Source organism: Oncorhynchus keta, chromosome 23 (assembly GCF_023373465.1).
Source record: "Oncorhynchus keta strain PuntledgeMale-10-30-2019 chromosome 23, Oket_V2, whole genome shotgun sequence".
Classification (NCBI taxonomy): domain Eukaryota; kingdom Metazoa; phylum Chordata; class Actinopteri; order Salmoniformes; family Salmonidae; genus Oncorhynchus; species Oncorhynchus keta.
In genome coordinates, this window is record NC_068443.1 from 25,823,763 (window position 1) to 25,843,544 (window position 19,782).

A 19,782-nucleotide genomic window follows, 5' to 3' on the forward strand; every position below is an offset into this window, starting at 1 on the left:
TATTCTCACATGTACTGGAGGGATTTGTTATATAACCAATGTCTCCCCATCAACCACACATGCTATAGTGAGAGGTGATTGAGCAAGGCTTACTTTCATGATACAACACAAGAGGATGTATTTTATGCTATTCACATCCATTGTGTTTTTCTATTCAATTCCCGGACTGTCATGTGCCTGCTGGCTTTTGCTTGATCTCTCCAGAGTCCAATTTAACTGAAACTTGTGAATATGACAAACAGGTCAAGGTGACATTCTGTGAGGAAAGAAAGTAGCCATTTATTAAGATGACCAATACACACTTAACCACTCAGAAAAACAACACAAAGCACACACAAGACCTACACAATTAAACACTATACGCACATATAAAAATAGGGAATTTGCTAGAAAAAAAAAAATTGGTCTGGATAACAGGCTAACGACAGTACCCAGTTTTGTTAAGATACTATATGGTCACATAGAATCTCAGCATTTAATACCCTCTAAAACAGTCAGAAATCCAGTCTTAAACCTGCAACTGACACAGCCAATTTTACACATTGAAAAGAAGAAAATAGGTTTTGTTGCCATGGTAAACAATCCAAACCATAGAAATGCTTTATTTACAAACATTGTACCAATCTCAGTAACACAGACAAAAAAAGAAGAAGTGTCAAACCTGATCCAAAACTCCTGTCAAGCAAATCATATTTCATTGTATTGTAGTGTCATTACCACCACATTGAAATACTGACTTGATTTCACTAAAATGGTTAATGAATGACTGCCACTATGTTAAAGCTTAAGTGCAACAGACTGATATTCATGCATATGTAACAACCTGTTACTCTGTACAACAGGCGTAGCAAGAAATGTAGAGCAGAAATTACACAGATGTCATGAGCACAGTTACAATCTTGTAACTAAAAAGCAGACTGCCTTTCAGGGTTCCCTCAAATGAAACCAAATATTGGAGCTACATGATACAAATAGCTGGCTAGCTGGGATTTCATTAATAACTCCAGCCTGAGACAGGAGACCATCAAGCCAGTATAAAGCTATTCAGGGAAGCCTGAAACACTCAACAGCTCCTCTGTGGCCAGTCAGTCAGACAGTGAACCGAAATGCATGAATCTGTATTACCTGGCTTTGAACCCTGCTGCAGAAAGAGTAAATCACCCATTCCAATAGGAACTTGTCTTTTGTGCAGATAACATCTCACCCACACACTGTAATACTAAACCCCTTAAAGGAAAATCCAAACTAATAAATAAAAACTACAAAAACTGATCCCAAAGTTCTTCTGCCTTGTCTCACGCTCATCACTCCTCTAAAGCGGAGCCTCCGTCATGTGTTCCAATGGGATTACCCCATAGAGCTGTACAGAGGCCTCTCAGGACTCTGCCTCCTCCTGGCCAAATAATGTAGTAGTCCATCCAGGCCTAACAACAGGAACGCATCTAGGCCTAACAACAGGAAAAGAATAACGTGACATCTAGATTTAATTAACAAAATACATGTCTTTTTTTTCAAGATGTACAAAGATGAAACCTTCTTTTTTGAATCCATGTTGGTTGGTTTTCAAGGTAATTTAGCCTTTTAATCTATTTAGTAAAACGCACTCCTTTCTCCAGCTGTGCTTGAGAGCAAGGAGTGAAATAAGGCATGGTGAGAGGCGAGTGCTTGAGTCATGAATGTGAAGAAACATCAAAAGGGAGGCAGTGGAGGAGAGAGGCTACACAGCTAGAGGCTGTTCTCAGATCAGGTGTTAACAGCTCCTACTCCTGGGAAGAGCTGCTGTGTGTGGCTGCACTGCTTCTGCCTGCCGCCTTGCGTTCATAGTTCACCAGTCTCTGTCCAACCAGGTACCTGGGAAAGAAAAAGACAAGTTTCAGAGAGAAATACCATGCCATGAAAAGATACTAGCTACAAAAGTGTAAAAATGCCAACAAGTACATCCTCAGAGGCTTGAAGACGTTATTTGATGATTTTACTGGCAACTATGGTGGTCCATTGTAATAATTGAGACTTTGTGATGACAGTCAGACATCCGGAAGACATTTTGTCAGGTCAGCATTGGCAATAAGTATAAGTCACAAGTGTGGTTGTGCTGAGCTTAATGTCATGGTGCTCACTTGTCATTCTTAATGTGTTCGTAAAGGCGCTTAAATTGACGGATTTGGAAGGAGAGGATTCCCAGCAGCATGACGACCATGAGCAGGAACGGGTAGATTCTCCTCTGCACCAAATTCTGCATCTCCATGGTAACTCCTGCAGAGAGAGCAATCAGAGGATCATCCCTTTAACTGGCTCACTTATAACAGTGCTCTCTCTCTCTCTCACACACACCTGAAATCACGAATTCCACTTTCATCAACTGATATTTGCCATACCTGGGGAATACTGAGCTATGATGGGGACGATGCCAGCAGAGATGACATAGGGCACACAGAGAGACACCAGTAGCACACAGATAACCGGAGCAGCCAGCTTACGGATGATGAAATGGAGATCAATGTTGCGAATTCCGTTAGCATACACCTACAAGAGGGAACACAAGGAAGTCAAAATGATGCCAACATGTATTCAACATGAATCTGAGCTATATCATGAATGGCATCTTCAGAGGAATTAAGGTGATAATAATCATAGTAAAATGCAATCTTGTGGGACTGACCTGCTCGATCACTGTTTTCAGCCACCACTGGGGACCCATCAGAGTAATGGCGGCAATGATTTTGGCATGGAGCACTCCGAGAGCCCAGTCCTGAAACAAAGCACAAAACAGTAGTATTGGCTGTAGTTGCCTCTTGTTCTGTTATCCAATTGAGGCAATCTAACAACACCATCATACATGTTTTAGGTACAGTTTAAAATATTAAGATTCCCATTTTCATCTAATGTACTGCAATACCATAACGGTATATGGACACTGGTGTTAGATGAGTGGTCCTTACAGTACCTGCCAGGGGTAGAAGAGTGGTGTCTGGTCCAGCGGCACCCTGAGAGGGGCTACTATGACCATCTCAAACAGCAAGCCCAGCAGGAGAGGGATGGCGCCAGCCAGCAACACAGCTACGACCACTGTCTTCAGGATCTACAGTGCAGTACAAGGCAACACAGAGGGCTAGAAACACAGGCCTCTCCTACACACCTAGTGGGTGTCATTTTACTGAGCCATCTTGAATTTGTATTCTGGTTCAGCCTATGTAGAGGACATTCATCACCCCGAGCCATGCACTCACAAAGGAGGTGAGCCCTTGCAAACTAACATAAAGCACAGTGTAATAGAAACAGCATAAACAATATGAACATACAGTACTTAAATCTCTCTATGGGTCTTTACATGTCAATATATCTGTTTTAAACCATCTTCCCACACTCGATTTTGTTGTATAAAAATCACATAATTCTCCTTTTAATTCAGTACGTGGGGAAAAACAAAAATAGTTATGAAGACCAATTCACTCATGACAGATGTGGGCGGTGGGTGTTGCTTGTCATTACCGTGTTGCAGAGCATTACCATGAGGGTCCACTCCTGGACCTTGAGTAGAATGGCCCTCCTGCCCTGGGGCATCCAGGACAGCAGCACGGTGATGACCCTGATGGACAGCCAGCACACGTATAGGCCGCACGCTGCCGTGTACAGCTCGTGGATCTTAGCACTGCCTGTCCAGAAGGACATCAGGTACCGGCCGGTGAATACTGTAGCAAGGGGCGGAGGGGACAGGGAGACAGGGAGAGAGGGTGACAGTAGGTGAAAGAGGAAGACAGTGGAGTGGATAGTGTAATTCAGTGAGTGACTGAGTGAGTGGGTTGTGTGGACTATACAGAAAACTCACCTGGCAACGTAAGGCACGCCAGACTGGCCACCAGCAGTGTCACACACATGAACACGATCAGGAGCACAATCTAGAAAAACAAGAATACACTACATTATCATGCTCTGAGAAAGAAGACAAAGATGGCTTAAAGGAAACAAGTGAAGAGTCTACTGCTGCAGGAGAGCGTGATCGTCATCAGACCACTTGACTTTTTCCACATTGTTACGTTAGTCTTATTCTAAAATGGACCCCCCCCCCCCTGTCAATCTACATACTACCCTATCATGACAAAGCAAAAACATTTATATAAGTACTCAGATCCTTCAATAAGTACTTTGTTGAAGAGCCTTTGCGAGCAATCACACCCTTGAGTTTTCTTGGGCATGACGCTACAAGCTTGACACACCTGTATTGGAGAGTTTCTCTGAATCTTCTCTGCAAATCCTCTCAAGCTCTGTAAGCTTGGGTGGGGAGCGTTGCTGCGCAGCTATGTTCAAGTGTCTCCAGAGATGTTCGATCGAGTTCAAGTCCGGGCTCTGGTTGGGCCCATCAAGGACATTCAGAGACTCGTCCCGAAGCCACTCCTGAGTTGTCTTGGCTGTGTGCTTAGGGTCATTGTCCTGTTGGAAGGTGAACCTTTGCCCCCAGTCTGAGGTCCTGAGTGCTCTGAAGCAGGTTTTCATCAAGGATATCTTTGTACATCTTTCTCTCGATCCTGAAAACCGCTGAAAAACATCCCCACAGCATGCTGCCACCACCATGCTTCACAGCAGGGATAGTGCCAGGTTTCCTTCAGATGTGACGCTTGGCATTTAGGACAAAGAGTTCAATCGTGGTTTCCTCAGACCAGAGAGAGAATCTTGTTTCTCATAGTCAGAGTCCTTTTGGTGCCTTTTGGCAAACTCCAAGTAGGCCGTCATGTGCCTTTTACTGAGCCGACTGTGCCGACACAATCCTGTTTTGGAGCTCTATGGAAAATCGCTTCGACATCATGGCTTGGTTTGTATTCTGACATGCACTGTCAACTGCGGGACCTTATATAGACAGGTGTGTGCCTTTCCAAATCATGTCCAATCAATTGAATTTACCACAGGTGGACTCACAAGTTGTAGAAACATCTCAATGATGATCAATGGAAACAGGATGCTCAATTTCGAGTCTCATAGCAAAGGTTCTGAATACTTATGTAAACTACTTTCTAAAAACCTGTTTTCGCTTTGTCATTATGGGGTATTGTGTTTAGATTGATGAGGGAAAATACATTTTACATTTTTTTTTACATTTTACAACAAAAATATCTAGTTAACAGAAGAAAGGAAGACAAAATAAGGACAAAAGGACAGAAGAAAAAGGAAAAGAAAGAGGACAACAAAGTGAAACAGTCAGCACTTCTATTGCAACTTCGTATTTCGTCGTCCTAACGTAGTCTACACTGCTATCTGCCCAGCAGCTAGCCAGCTAGCAAACGTCCACCGTCTACCGAATAGCAGCACTGTAGAAACTATTACACTCAACTGAACGACTTGATTAGTGTAGTGTTAGCTAGCTACATAGTCGTCTTTGCTGTGTTCGTATCCAAGATAATTGTGTAGTTCAGAGCGTGTAGTCTTAGAGTGATTATCTTAATTTACCGAGGTTAGCTAGCCAGCTATTTGTCGTCCTTAACGTAGGAGACACTGCTAGCTAGCCAACAGCTAGCCAACGTCTACTGAATAGAACTTCCGCACTCAACAACCCGGTCGCATTCCGCTTCGCTCCACAGGTAGTATCACATTTTCATTTCATTTCATTACAGCACAACGGTTTGATTTGTTTGATCGTAGCTAGCTACATAGCTAGCTACATAACCGTCTGTGTATCAAAGATAATTGTGTAGTCTAGAGCGATTTTCTAGGTTAGCTAGCCAGCTATTGTCGTTCTTTAACGCAACGTAACGTAATCAACACTGCTAGCTAGCCAGCTAGCCCCCGAATAGCAGCACTGTAGAAACTATTACACTCAACGGAACGACTTGATTAGTGTAGTGTCAACAACGCAGCCACTGCCAGCTAGCCTACAAAGTCAACAACGCAGCCACTGCCAGCTAGCCTACTTCAGCAGTACTGTATCATTTTAATCATTTTAGTCAATAAGATTCTTGCTACGTAAGCTTAACTTTCTGAACATTCAAGACGTGTAGTCCACTTGTCATTCCAATCTCCTTGCATTAGCGTAGCCTCTTCTGTAGCCTGTCAACTATGTGTCTGTCTATCCCTGTTATCTCCTCTCTGCACAGACCATACAAACGCTCCACACCGCGTGGCCGCGGCCACCCTAATCTGGTGGTCCCAGCGCGCACGACCCACGTGGAGTTCCAGGTCTCCGGTAGCCTCTGGAACTGCCGATCTGCGGCCAACAAGGCAGAGTTCATCTCAGCCTATGCCTCCCTCCAGTCCCTCGACTTCTTGGCACTGACGGAAACATGGATCACCACAGATAACACTGCTGCTCCTACTGCTCTCTCTTCGTCCGCCCACGTGTTCTCGCACACCCCGAGAGCTTCTGGTCAGCGGGGTGGTGGCACCGGGATCCTCATCTCTCCCAAGTGGTCATTCTCTCTTTCTCCCCTTTACCCATCTGTCTATCGCCTCCTTTGAATTTCATGCTGTCACAGTTACCAGCCCTTTCAAGCTTAACATCCTTATCATTTATCGCCCTCCAGGTCCCCTCGGAGAGTTCATCAATGAGCTTGATGTCTTGATAAGCTCCTTTCCTGAGGACGGCTCACCTCTCACAGTTCTGGGCGACTTTAACCTCCCCACGTCTACCTTTGACTCATTCCTCTCTGCCTCCTTCTTTCCACTCCTTTCCTCTTTTGACCTCACCCTCTCACCTTCCCCCTACTCACAAGGCAGGCAATACGCTCGACCTCATCTTTACTAGATGCTGTTCTTCCACTAACCTCATTGCAACTCCTCCAAGTCTCCGACCACTACCTTGTATCCTTTTCCCTCTCGCTCTCATCCAACACTTCCCACACTGCCCCTACTGGATGGTATCGCGCCGTCCCAACCTTCGCTCTCTCTCCCCGCTACGCTCTCCTCTTCCATCCTATCATCTCTTCCCTCTGCTCAAACCTTCTCCAACCTATCTCCTGATTCTGCCTCCTCAACCCTCCTCTCTTCCCTTTCTGCATCCTTTGACTCTCTATGTCCCCTATCTTCCAGGCCGGCTCGGTCCCCCCTCCCGCTCCGTGGCTCGACGACTCATTGCGAGCTCACAGAACAGGGCTCCGGGCAGCCGAGCGGAAATGGAGGAAAACTCCCGCCTCCCTGCGGACCTGGCATCCTTTCGCTCCCTCCTCTCTACATTTTCCTCCTCTGTCTCTGCTGCTAAAGTCACTTTCTACCACTCTAAATTTCAAGCTCTTTGCCACCTTCTCCTCCCTCCTGAATCCTCCTCCCCCTCCCCCCCCTCCTCCCTCTCTGCAGATGACTTCGTCAACCATTTTGAAAAGAAGGTCGACGACATCCGATCCTCGTTTGCTAAGTCAAACGACACCGCTGGTTCTGCTCACACTGCCCTACCCTGTGCTCTGACCTCTTTCTCCCCTCTCTCTCCAGATGAAATCTCGCGTCTTGTGACGGACGGCCGCCCAACAACCTGCCCGCTCGACCCTATCCCCTCCTCTCTTCTCCAGACCATTTCCGGAGACCTTCTCCCTTACCTCACCTCGCTCATCAACTCATCCCTGACCGCTGGCTACGTCCCTTCCGTCTTCAAGAGAGCGAGAGTTGCACCCCTTCTGAAAAAACCTACACTCGACCCCTCCGATGTCAACAACTACAGACCAGTATCCCTTCTTTCTTTTCTCTCCAAAACTCTTGAACGTGCCGTCCTTGGCCAGCTCTCCCGCTATCTCTCTCAGAATGACCTTCTTGATCCAAATCAGTCAGGTTTCAAGACTAGTCATTCAACTGAGACTGCTCTTCTCTGTATCACGGAGGCGCTCCGCACTGCTAAAGCTAACTCTCTCTCCTCTGCTCTCATCCTTCTAGACCTATCGGCTGCCTTCGATACTGTGAACCATCAGATCCTCCTCTCCACCCTCTCCGAGTTGGGCATCTCCGGCGCGGCCCACGCTTGGATTGCGTCCTATCTGACAGGTCGCTCTTACCAGGTGGCGTGGCGAGAATCTGTCTCCTCACCACGCGCTCTCACCACTGGTGTCCCCCAGGGCTCTGTTCTAGGCCCTCTCCTATTCTCGCTATACACCAAGTCACTTGGCTCTGTCATAACCTCACATGGTCTCTCCTATCATTGCTATGCAGACGACACACAATTAATCTTCTCCTTTCCCCCTTCTGATGACCAGGTGGCGAATCGCATCTCTGCATGTCTGGCAGACATATCAGTGTGGATGACGGATCACCACCTCAAGCTGAACCTCGGCAAGACGGAGCTGCTCTTCCTCCCGGGGAAGGACTGCCCGTTCCATGATCTCGCCATCACGGTTGACAACTCCATTGTGTCCTCCTCCCAGAGCGCTAAGAACCTTGGCGTGATCCTGGACAACACCCTGTCGTTCTCAACTAACATCAAGGCGGTGGCCCGTTCCTGTAGGTTCATGCTCTACAACATCCGCAGAGTACGACCCTGCCTCACACAGGAAGCGGCGCAGGTCCTAATCCATGCACTTGTCATCTCCTGTCTGGATTACTGCAACTCGCTGTTGGCTGGGCTCCCTGCCTGTGCCATTAAACCCCTACAACTCATCCAGAACGGCGCAGCCCGTCTGGTGTTCAACCTTCCCAAGTTCTCTCACGTCACCCCGCTCCTCCGCTCTCTCCACTGGCTTCCAGTTGAAGCTCGCATCCGCTACAAGACCATGGTGCTTGCCTACGGAGCTGTGAGGGGAACGGCACCTCAGTACCTCCAGGCTCTGATCAGGCCCTACACCCAAACAATGGCACTGCATTCATCCACCTCTGGCCTGCTCGCCTCCCTACCACTGAGGAAGTACAGTTCCCGCTCAGCCCAGTCAAAACTGTTCGCTGCTCTGGCTCCCCAATGGTGGAACACACTCCCTCACGACGCCAGGACAGCGGAGTCAATCACCACCTTCCGGAGACACCTGAAACCCCACCTCTTTAAGGAATACCTAGGATAGGATAAAGTAATCCTTCTCACCCCCCTTAAAAGATTTAGATGCACTATTGTAAAGTGGCTGTTCCACTGGATGTCATAAGGTGAATGCACCAATTTGTAAGTCGCTCTGGATAAGAGCGTCTGCTAAATGACTTAAATGTAAATGTAAATGTAAATTTTAGAATAAGGCAGTAATGTATCAAAGAGGGGTCTGAATACATTCCAAATGCGCTGTATGATAAAAAGGTGAGAGTGATAGTCATGTCTCACCCTAAAGGTGAACTTCATGGGCCGGTGGTAGGGCTGGACACCCACAGGGCCTCCCTGTTGGAGGATAGCCTGGTGGGCAGCGTGCAGTCCCTCAGGGATGGCGTTGTTGTTATTCCTCCTCTGCTGGTCTGCATCATCGTCATTCTCCTCCTGGTCACCCAACAGGTACGAGTGGAGGTCTCTGTGGCACAGACAGCACTGTTAACATGGGGCTTTCTGAGATGAGACCAAGGATGTGTGTCAGTCTATAATACCTAAATTCAGGGTCTTTACCTTGGTTTTATGGGAGAACGATGAGAGCCTGCATTAACAATATCACAGTAGAATAATGATTTCCAATTTAAATGATAAACCGCACACACAGTCTCCAGTGTGTTGTTTGTGTGTGACACTCACAGCAGGTATCCGGCGGTGACGGTCCAGGCTCTGACTAGGCCTTTGAGCCACTGGCGTGTGTGACCCTGTTCCAGTAGCGCAGGCAGAACCACCTGCAGCAGCAGCAGCTCTAGAGACAGTTCACTGACTGGAGCATCACTGGGAGATGGAGACCGCCAACACATCATCCAATCAACAGAGACATTACCATCACTCACAACAGTAGATTAGAGGGGTATTTGTTAGTTACTGAAGAGGCTTTTTTTATTACTAAAGAGGCATGCATTAATGAGGCCCATGGTTTGTCCTCCGGTAAATGCAAAATGGGAGTCTTGGGCCATAACAGCTTTATTATATTACTATGAGCCAGGATCTTAAGTTAAGTCATTCTAGGCCCCTAGACGTACCTGTACAGCATAACATTGTATGGGAGGAAGGCTGGGAGGATGAGTTTGATCGTCCTTATGGGAAGCCACAACATTAGCAAAACTATGGAGCCAAACACCACCTGTGGAGAAAGACAGGACAAACCCAGTGTTACTGGTTCTGTAAATGTCCTGTCCAGACACACACAGATATGGCATTTAACATTAAACAAGAAATGAGTTGCGACCTGCGACTCACCACCGACAAAATGAATCTTCTGAGATGTCTGTATATTGGCAGGTGAATCATTTCTTGGACAGGATTAAAATCAGGATCGTTCAGGTTTCTGAGAAACCATAAAACACCGGGTCTCAGCACCTAGATCGAACATGTGAAACAGATCCGCCATGGAGAGATATATATTAGAATAATTCTACAGGAGAAATATCATGGCAAATGACAGCTATGAAGGTATGAGAGAATACCATCTCACCTCTCGCAGTAAGAGGATGAACGAGGCAAAGTAGAAGACGTAGACCATCCCTACAAGCCAGTGGAGGAACATGGTGGTGCCGGGAGCAGAGTCAAAACTCAGCTCTCTGTCCTTCAGAGAGGCATCGAACATCTCCTGCAACACAGAAAACAACTTGGTTTCTAAGTGATTTATCAATTATTATTTCGAAAGTAGGAATCATTGAAGCAGAAGAACATGGTTGGCTTACCAGTGAGCAGATGTCGAGCCACCAGCCACAGATGAGAGGGAATACACCGATCTCCACGACTACCAGCAGGGATACCTGGTTAATAATAATAATAATATCAATAGTTATAATAACTGGTATTTATTTTATGACAATAGAAGGCAGATTGGAATGTAATCCCGATTGCTATGTAACAGTTCAGAACATATGGACGACAAACACAATATTCTATATGTATATACTTCTGAGTCCATAAGAAACAAAAAAGCCATATACCAGTACAGCTTTGCATTCCCAATCATGGGATAAATTATTAGCATCGTTTTAGATACCTTGACAACAATGTAGCACACTCCTAAAAGGTGTCTGGATCTTTGAAATCTCACCAGCGCTGCCAATCCCTGGTATTTTTGTTAAGGAAGAAACACGAATACATACTGTACAACACAGGTAGTACATGTCTATTACAGACTGAAACTAGGCTAGAACACTTGTGTGAAAGACACCAGAGGATACATGGCACAGTATTAATAGCATGGCCAGGAGGATGTAGCCCACGATGGTGGTGATGAGGCCTTCGAAATGGGAAGCCCGCACCTGCAACAGGAAATTACACAATCAAAGTAATCTGATTTTCTTCGTTCTGCGCTCCATGGAACGAGTCATTCAGATTCCAAAACAAACTTCACAAAATCAATTCATATAGATTTTAAATCAAATCTATATGGTTACACGTGTGAGAGAAAATCTAAACATTTAATTTAAGCTGATACTTACATTTTTCTCAAAGCCAAGTCCCACAACTGTGAAATGACCAATATGATACGGGCAGAAAGCTGAAAATAATTAACAATACAAGTCAGGTGTTTTGAATATTTCTCTTTATATTGTTTATTCATCAATTGCACATTCTCTTAATATTAGTTTAATGATACATACCGAACACCAGAATGAAGAGTGTGTTTAGTGAGACCACCCAGAAGACATGCTCCTAAAAAAGGAAGAACACAAACTGAAGGCTTTCTCAAAAGGGTGTGCTATTTCATCAAACATGGGAAAACTTCAAATGCTATTTTCCCCCTCCAAAAATGAGCTACTTACCAGGAAAACCAAGGAGCCATCAAGACCGAGCATCTGTGATTTAAAAAATAATAATAATTCACTCTAATTTTCAAAGACACAATGACCAATGGGTATAACACAAATAGGCCTGAGGGAATTCTAAGCCAGACTCACCCTCTCCCATGTTAACTCCTCTGCTGCCCGATCCCATTCCAGGGCATTCCAATTCATGTCATCTACAAAGACAAAAGCATCACCTCACTCACTGACACCAACTGTGGAACATACTTTGACAAACAAACAGATATCGCCAACAGATGAAAGTCTATGAAAAATGATCAAATATAGAGAATATGATGTTGAATACTGTTAAATGCAAATGCAACATCCTTAATAAGCCTTTGAATAAGGCTGTATTAGCTTAGCATCTTGGACCTTTATAGCCCGAGTGCCAGTCTGTTTGTGCTATTAAACCAATTCCTAGTCACTGACAATGAGCAATGGTGTTGGCAAAAGCACAACATAACTGTGACCAGGCTAGAACCTTTCCATTCTGAGGTTTGTACCTTGTGCTCCATTGTTAGCATCCGCTACATCCTCAGCCTCGTCCTCCAGCTCCATATCCTCTGCCGGGTCCATCTGGATGTCGGGGACCTCAGCCGCTGGACCATTGTCCGCCGGGAGCTCAGCTGCTGCAGGCTGGTTTTCAGCTGCCCCCTGCCCAGGAGCAGGGGCCTGCTGATAGGGAAAGGACATGGGACATGAAGGTGGGGGCAGGTAGCTCCAAAACATTAGAATAGGTGGTTAAGAAAGAGTGTATTGAGTGCTTCAAAACACTCAACTTATGAAGTTGCACTAAATGAATGCTACGATTATTATATCATTATGTTAACTTCTTATGGCTGGGGGGCAGTATTGAGTAGCTTGGATGAATAAGGTGCCCAGAGTAAACTACCTGCTACTCAGGCCCAGAAGCTAAGATATGCATATTATTAGTAGATTTGGATAGGAAATACTCGGAAGAAGTTTCTAAAACTGTTTGAATGATATCTTTGAGTATAACAGAACTCATATGGCAGGCAAAAACCTGTCTTTGCCTATCCAATATACAGTGGAAATTTGGTCCGATTGCACTTCCTAAGGCTTCCACTAGATGTCAACAGTCTTTAGAACCTTGTTTCAGGCTTTTACTGTGAAGGGGGAGATAATAAGAGCTGTTTGACTAAGGGGTCTGGCACAATGCCATGAGCTCATTATGATAAAAACATCCTAAAGATTGATTCTATAGATCGTTTGACATGTTTCTACGAACTGTAATGGAACTGTCGTCTGAACTTAAGTGCCTGCCCCTTGTGAATTTGGATTTGTGAACTAAATGCGAACAAAAAGGAGGTATTTGGACATAAATGGACTTTATCGAACAAAAAACATTTATTGTCGATCTGGGATTCCTGGGAGTGCATTCTGATGAAGATAAAAGGTAAGTGAATATTTATAATGCTATTTCTGACGTCTGTTGACTCCACAACATAGCTTGTTTTGGTCTCTGAGCGCTGTACTCAGATTATTGCATGACACAGAGGTTGCATTAAGGAGAAGGATATCTTTAGAGTGACTTGACAGTGGCATTTTTGGCTACCTCATTAGGTTGTGGAGCTGGTGCATGTTGAGGCTGCTGCTGCTGATTCTGCTCCAGCCACTGGGGGGCGCCACCGTGAACAATCTGCTCTCGCAGCCACACCAGACTGATGAAGGCGCAGAGTGTACACGTCACCACGAAACAACCCTGCAAGCAGTCCGCCAGCAAGTTCTCTCTGTGGATGAAGGGACATGACAATTGTCTCACGATGAGTCCGAATGTTATCTACTAAATGACAAAACAACATTTGTTCATATTTTTACAGTGTAAAGTTTTGTACAAGTCTGGGAGAAGAAGAAAAAGGAAAAACGTACGTAGAAAGCATATCTAATGGCAGGGTGAGGAGTGAGCTCACAGAGCCGGTAAACAGACACTTGTAGATGCGACCTGCAGGAATAAGACAGTCGGGCAACAGTTACAAAGGGCTAACAATGGATAACCTACTGAACAACATTTACCACCAGTCTGTTTTAGGACGTTTGTACTTACATGCTGTGAGAGGAACCACTCCCAGCCAAGCAAAAGCCACTAGTGTGTAGTGAAACCAGTATCTAATAGCTGTGCCTACACTCGTCAGCAACCCCGCAAATATGTCCTGGACAGGCAGCCGGGAAGGCATGTCTGGAGAATAGACTGGAAAAGAACAGAGGAAAGAAAGGATCAAATAGGCTACTTCATTTTCACATCCTCAAATGCCAACACTCCTTTACTGGTCCTAATTGGGTCCATTCTGAACTAACAAAAGCTTGCATTGGATCAGATTAGATGTTATCCTGAGATTTGTCAGCTGTTGCCTGGTCAAAAAACGTACCATTTTCTATTGGTATCATGACAGACTGTTTATCCTTGTCCTTTAGACAATCTAATCATCTGAGAAAACCACACAAAAATATATTTCAAAAAACAAGATATTAATAATCTCAAAACACAAGTATGCTAATCTCTTGCTAAATCACTCACTATGTGAATGAAGATGGCAGACAGATTCCAGTAAGAGCAGGCTGCTGCATGCACATTAGCTGAGCCACACTTCCAGAGAAATTGATTAGTTTAAACAGGGCTGTGTGTCTGTCCCCTAGACCTTTACTGTATGATAACGACCCAGGGCAGCTCACAGCTTGCCTGGCTACCCAGACTCATTGTTTCCGCCACAACGACACACCTGCAAACATTTGTTTCTTCGCCACAATGACACGCCTGCAAACATTTGTTTCTTCGCCACAATGAGTCTGGATTTGACTCCCTCCCAAAGCCAGAACACACATGGGTAAAGTTTTTAAAATTCTTTATTGTCTTTGATACTCTGATTGGTTAGACGATCCAATTGCTGAGAACTTTGTTTTGTACAACGCCCCTCATCACCACAAACAACTTCAACGATAGCAGATTCAGACTAGAGAACGACCGATAATCATCCGAGCCGATATATCGGACCGATATAAGCTGCTGCTATGCTAGCAACCACACCGCCTGAGCACGGCACAATGCAGAGGAAAATCTATCTGAAAAAAATAATCAGCAGAAAGCTCGCTCATTCTCCAACAGAAAGGTGCAGTATTGAGAAATGGATAAATTGACAGTGACCAAAATCAAACACCTGTTGCAAATATTAGTTTAGTGAATTGACTAATAATAAGGGATTGTGTCAACGTGCCTGGCCATGCATGCAATAAGCAAGCTAGCTAAGCAGATAGCTATGCGACGTGTTAGCAAAGATTACGATAACTAACCCTTTTATCTGTGGTGTTAGGTAGATAAACATGGTGCTAAGATATCAGATAGGCGGTAATAGCCAACATAGCTAGCTAACATTAGCTATTTACTGGTGTCCTGATCTGACCAGCCGCAATCATATCCATAAATTGACAGTTGAGAGTCGGATTAGATGATTGTCATAAAAGGGATAGAATGAAGTGTTTTAAAATACCTAAATAAAAGATTGGCAATAGGGTTAGCTACTTAAACATGCAGAAAGATTCTTATGGACCGTTTGAAACTATAGGCCAATTTGAGTCAAAAAGAACGTGCCTTGACGTTTCATATTTTTTTCCTACCCTTGCTTTCCTTCCAAATGAAAGGCAAACAGATTATGGTGTTACAGATGACAGACTCCACTGATCAGCCAAAACCAGCTCAATACATGCACACACTCCTAATGCATATGCATTCACCTGTATTGTGAGTGGGACCATGACGTCTTAATTTATCCAGTTTATCAAGAGATTTACCATTCAAATACAAGTATTACCATTATGTTGTTATGTAGATACTTTTGGTAAAAACATCATCAAATGTATTGTTTAATTAAAAAATGTATACATGACTATTTCCGGGACATTTTGTCATCAACATTCTATAATCGAATGATTTTGAATATCGGCCTTCCGTCTTCTTGACCACCAAAAATTGGAATCGGCCCTAAAATAAATATGCATCGGTAGTTCTCTAATTCTGACTGAAGTATGTAACAATTGATAGAGCAGCGGAATAATTCAGTGAGAGTCTTCAGACAAGCTCGCAGCATCACTCTAACGAGAAGTATATGCTGAATTGAATAGTATGTTAAAACAGAAGGCACATAGACAGACAGAGAAAGAAATTGAATGACTTACTTGGTGTAAAAGCAAATCTGTGTTTGCATAACTCGCAGTATTCTTTTCTGCTGTGTTTTAACCATTGTACCAAGCTGTGAAAACACATAGACGGATTATATAAGTGCAGTGTCACATGTGCAGCAATGCAAAAGATAAATTGACCATGCCTAAGGTCAGTACATCTAGCATGGGGAGAGATATAAACTCTATATATAAAAAAAAAGAAACGTCCCTTTTTCAGGACCGTTTTTCAAAGATAATTTGTAAAAATCCAAATAACTTCACAGATCTTCATTGTAAAGGGTTTAAACACGGTTTCCCATGCTTGTTCAATGAACCATAAACAATTAATGAACATGCACCTGTGGAACGGTCGTTAAGACAAGAACAGCTTACAGACGGTAGGCAATTAAGGTCACAGTTATGAAAACTTGGGACACTAAAGAGGCCTTTCTACTGACTCTGAAAAACACAAAAAGAAAGATGCCCAGGGTCCCTAAACATCTGTTTGAACATGCCTTAGGCGTGCTTACAAGGAGGCATGAGGACTGCAGATGTGGCCAGGGCAATAAATTGCAATGTCCGTAGTGTGAGACGCCTAAGACGGAGCTACAGGGAGACAAATCGGACAGCTGATTGCCCTCGCAGTGGCAGACCACGTGTAACAACACCTGCACTGGATCGGTGTACATTCAAACATCACACCTGCGGGACAGGTACAGGATGGCAACAACTGCCCAAGTCACACCAGGAACGCACAATCCCTCCATCAGTGCTCAGATTATCCGCAATAGGATGAGAGAGGTTGGACTGAGGGCTTGTAGGCCTGTTGTAAGGCAGGTCCTCACAAGACATCACCGGCAACAAAGTCACCTATGGGCACAAACCCACCGTTGCTGGACCAGACAGGACTGGCAAAAAGTGATCTTCACTGACGAGTCGCGGTTTTGTCTTACTAGGGGTGATGGTCAGATTCACGTTTATCGTCAAAGGAATGAGCGTTACACCGAGGCCTGTACTCTGGAGCGGGATCGATTTGGAGGTGGAGGGTCCGTCATGGTCTGGGGAGGTGTGTCACAGCATCATCGGACTGAGCTTTTTGTCATTACAGGCCATCTCAATGCTGTGCGTTACACGGAAGACATCCTCCTTCCTCATGTGGTACTCTTCCTGCAGGCTCATCCTGACATGACCCTCCAGCATGACAATGTCACCAGCCATACTGCTCATTCTGTGAGTGATTTCCTGCAAGACAGGAATGTCAGTGTTCTGCCATGGCCAGCGAAGAGCCCGGATTTCAATCACATTGAGCACGTCTGGGACCTGTTGTATCGGAGGGTGAGGGCTAAGGCCTTTCCCCCCAGAAATGTCTGGAAACTTGTAGGTGCCTCTCACAGCAAGAACGGGCAAATCTGGTGCAGTCCATGAGGAGATGCACTGCAGTACACAATGCAGCTGGTGGCCACACCAGATACTGTTACTTTTGACCTGTTACTTTTTACCTTTATCAGTTTATGTCTCAGTTGTTGAATCTTGGTATGTTCATACAAATATTTACACATATTTAAGTTTGCTGAAAATAACAGAGTGAGAGGACATTTCTCTTTTTGCTGAGTTTAGTATCAGAGTGCATCTCTTGCTAAGTATTACTTTTCCTTAGTAATACTTGGCTCGATCCCAATCTTGAATGCATCATGCTCTGGCTAGAACACAGTCTGTCTCTAAAGAAATGCCACTGGCCCTGTGTTTGAGTATACCACCAACACCACATACCATTCTTGGTGGATGAATTTTATACTTCCTGTGCAAACACACGGGTGATATAGTGGCTTGTCCGGGGTTCCTTCAGACCGGCAGACCCGGCATATATCCCCTGCAGAAAACAAGGACAAGAATTAGACAAAATCACAGAGAACAGGGTTCTACCAACAAAGAAAAAGGCTGTTATGAGAAACCGTAATGTGCAACCTGCATGATAACAACAGATATTGCAGATATTTCAGTGATCTCAATACTCTTTATGTAAGGGATTTCATTTGTAAATAGTCTGGGGGTTTTGATTAACATTACATTCAGAAATTAATCGTGCACATGCTTTACTTGTCACTGACACCAATCAAGTGAGTGACAGTACTAATGTAATGGGTGGGTGGCACATAATGGGAGGGTTTGCAAACAAACATTAACATTTTATCATGTTGCTATTATTTTAGTTCGCTAGCTAGCGATGTTGATTGTATCATTGAGCACTACGCCACTATTGTATTGAATTGACATTTAACAACAACGCGTAGCAGTGCAGTTAGCGCACCACTAATGTTAACTAGCAGTCACGAATGTTGGTTAGCTTTATCTCCGACCTAGTGGTGAGTGAATGTAGCTTAAGTTAGTTAGCTTACTAGCATAGCTAACTGACGATTACGTTAGCTACTACACGCAGGTAGCAGAATCGACAGAAATAAACAGTTATTGTTAAATGTCCACAAAACAGATTCCTTGAGGGCCAATCAAATGTGTGTCACAACAGGAAGTTAACCAATACTGTAACGTAAATGTAACGATATGGGTTGACGAGCTTGCTAGCTACCTTCCTCGGCGGTGTCCATCTTGAATACTGACGCACACTGTCCTCTTTACAGTCAGCACAACACGAAACACCGTCTGACTAGTTGGTGGAATGCCCAGCTGCCAGCGAAATAAAATAAACATAACATCTCAGAATGATGTTCGATTCGAACACCAACGATCCCCGGAATACAATGTAACCTGTCTATTTGATTCCCCGTTGTGACACAATGAAGCTATTTATTGGGCACACTTCATCATGGTACTACTACTGCTGCTAGAAGGCTTGACAAGCTCCGCTAAAAACAGAAATGCACAGCAAGTATTAGTATGCTTACGGTATTGAAATACGCCAAAAGAGTATACTTTTATTCCAAAATAAACATTCAACAAATACGTTTTAGGACAGTTTTAGTTCATATTAAGTCAAATTAAATAAATTGTGTTGGTAGTGACGAATGCACGAAGGGGAATTTGCATAGATTTTTATCACAATAATTTTTTATTATTTTAAATACAGGTACATCCAGTGGTGTAAAGTACTTAATTAGAAATACTTTAAAGTACTACTTAAGTCGTTTTGGGGGGTATCTGTACATTACATTACCAGTTATAAATATTATTTTTACTGCTTTTACATTACTACATTCCTGAAGAAAATAATGTACTTTTTACTCGATGCATTTTCCCTGATACTCAGAAGTACTCATTACATTTCGAATGGGGTTGCAGATAGTTTAGCGGTTAAGTGCGGTGGGCCAGTAACTGAAAGGTCGCTGGTTTGAGTTCCTGAGCCAAATAGGAGAAAAATATGTTAATGTGCCCATGAGTAATGCACTTAACCCTAGTTGCTCTGGATAAGAGCGTCTGCTAAATGACTAAATTGTAAATTAATGCTTAGCGGGAGATGAAAATGGTCCAATTCACACACTTATCAAGAGAACATCCCTGGTCATCCTTACTGCCTCTGATCTAGCGGACTCACTAAACACGTTTTTTTGTAAATCATGTCTGAGTGTTTTCTGGTTTGATTAATATAAATAATAAGAAATTATTTATACTTTTACTTTTGAAACTTAAGTATATTTTTGCAATTACATTTACTATTAATACTTAAGTATATTTAAAACCAAATACTTTTAGATAGTGCCACCAGTGCCCGGGATCTGCTGTGGTGTTTGTGGAATTACAATATGTCCCTGATGTGTTCCTCTTTCTGTTTTGAACGACGGAATCATATACCCACACAGTGCCTATTCCTTCTCCAGTGGTGCC

General features: G+C 44.0%; 1 protein-coding gene across 3 annotated transcripts; it reads right to left on the reverse strand.

The window, feature by feature from the left end:
* Nucleotides 1-254: 254 nt before the first annotated feature.
* LOC118402065 (E3 ubiquitin-protein ligase MARCHF6-like) lies at nt 255-18,822 on the reverse strand. Of its 3 annotated transcripts, none has more exons than XM_035799931.2 (26): nt 18,530-18,822; nt 17,716-17,815; nt 15,961-16,034; nt 13,838-13,981; nt 13,663-13,735; nt 13,349-13,523; nt 12,276-12,447; nt 11,884-11,945; nt 11,749-11,781; nt 11,587-11,638; nt 11,425-11,483; nt 11,164-11,244; nt 10,980-11,048; nt 10,669-10,743; nt 10,440-10,574; nt 10,205-10,324; nt 9,988-10,088; nt 9,602-9,739; nt 9,206-9,386; nt 3,827-3,896; nt 3,508-3,689; nt 2,945-3,079; nt 2,660-2,749; nt 2,376-2,523; nt 2,118-2,253; nt 255-1,851 (listed from the first exon to the last, which is right to left on the reverse strand). In XM_035799931.2, exons 1-26 carry the CDS (start codon nt 18,546-18,548, stop codon nt 1,761-1,763), a joined length of 2,715 nt encoding a protein of 904 aa, XP_035655824.1. In that variant the 5' UTR covers nt 18,549-18,822; the 3' UTR covers nt 255-1,760. The 3 variants fall into 3 exon arrangements, with proteins under 3 accessions (XP_035655824.1, XP_035655822.1, XP_052332885.1); XM_035799929.2 differs by having other exon boundaries at nt 3,490-3,689; XM_052476925.1 differs by lacking the exon at nt 18,530-18,822 and adding an exon at nt 18,342-18,362 and having other exon boundaries at nt 3,490-3,689.
* Nucleotides 18,823-19,782: the final 960 nt, after the last annotated feature.

Bases quoted from the DNA above. Each gene is read 5' to 3' on its own strand.
- LOC118402065 (XM_035799929.2), bottom strand. The intron at 13,982-15,960 runs GTAAGTCATTCA...GTTCTTTTCCAG, and splicing joins CAGATTTGCTTTTACACCAA to TCTATTCTCCAGACATGCCT. The intron at 10,325-10,439 runs GTGAGATGGTAT...TGTTCGATCTAG, and splicing joins TCATCCTCTTACTGCGAGAG to GTGCTGAGACCCGGTGTTTT.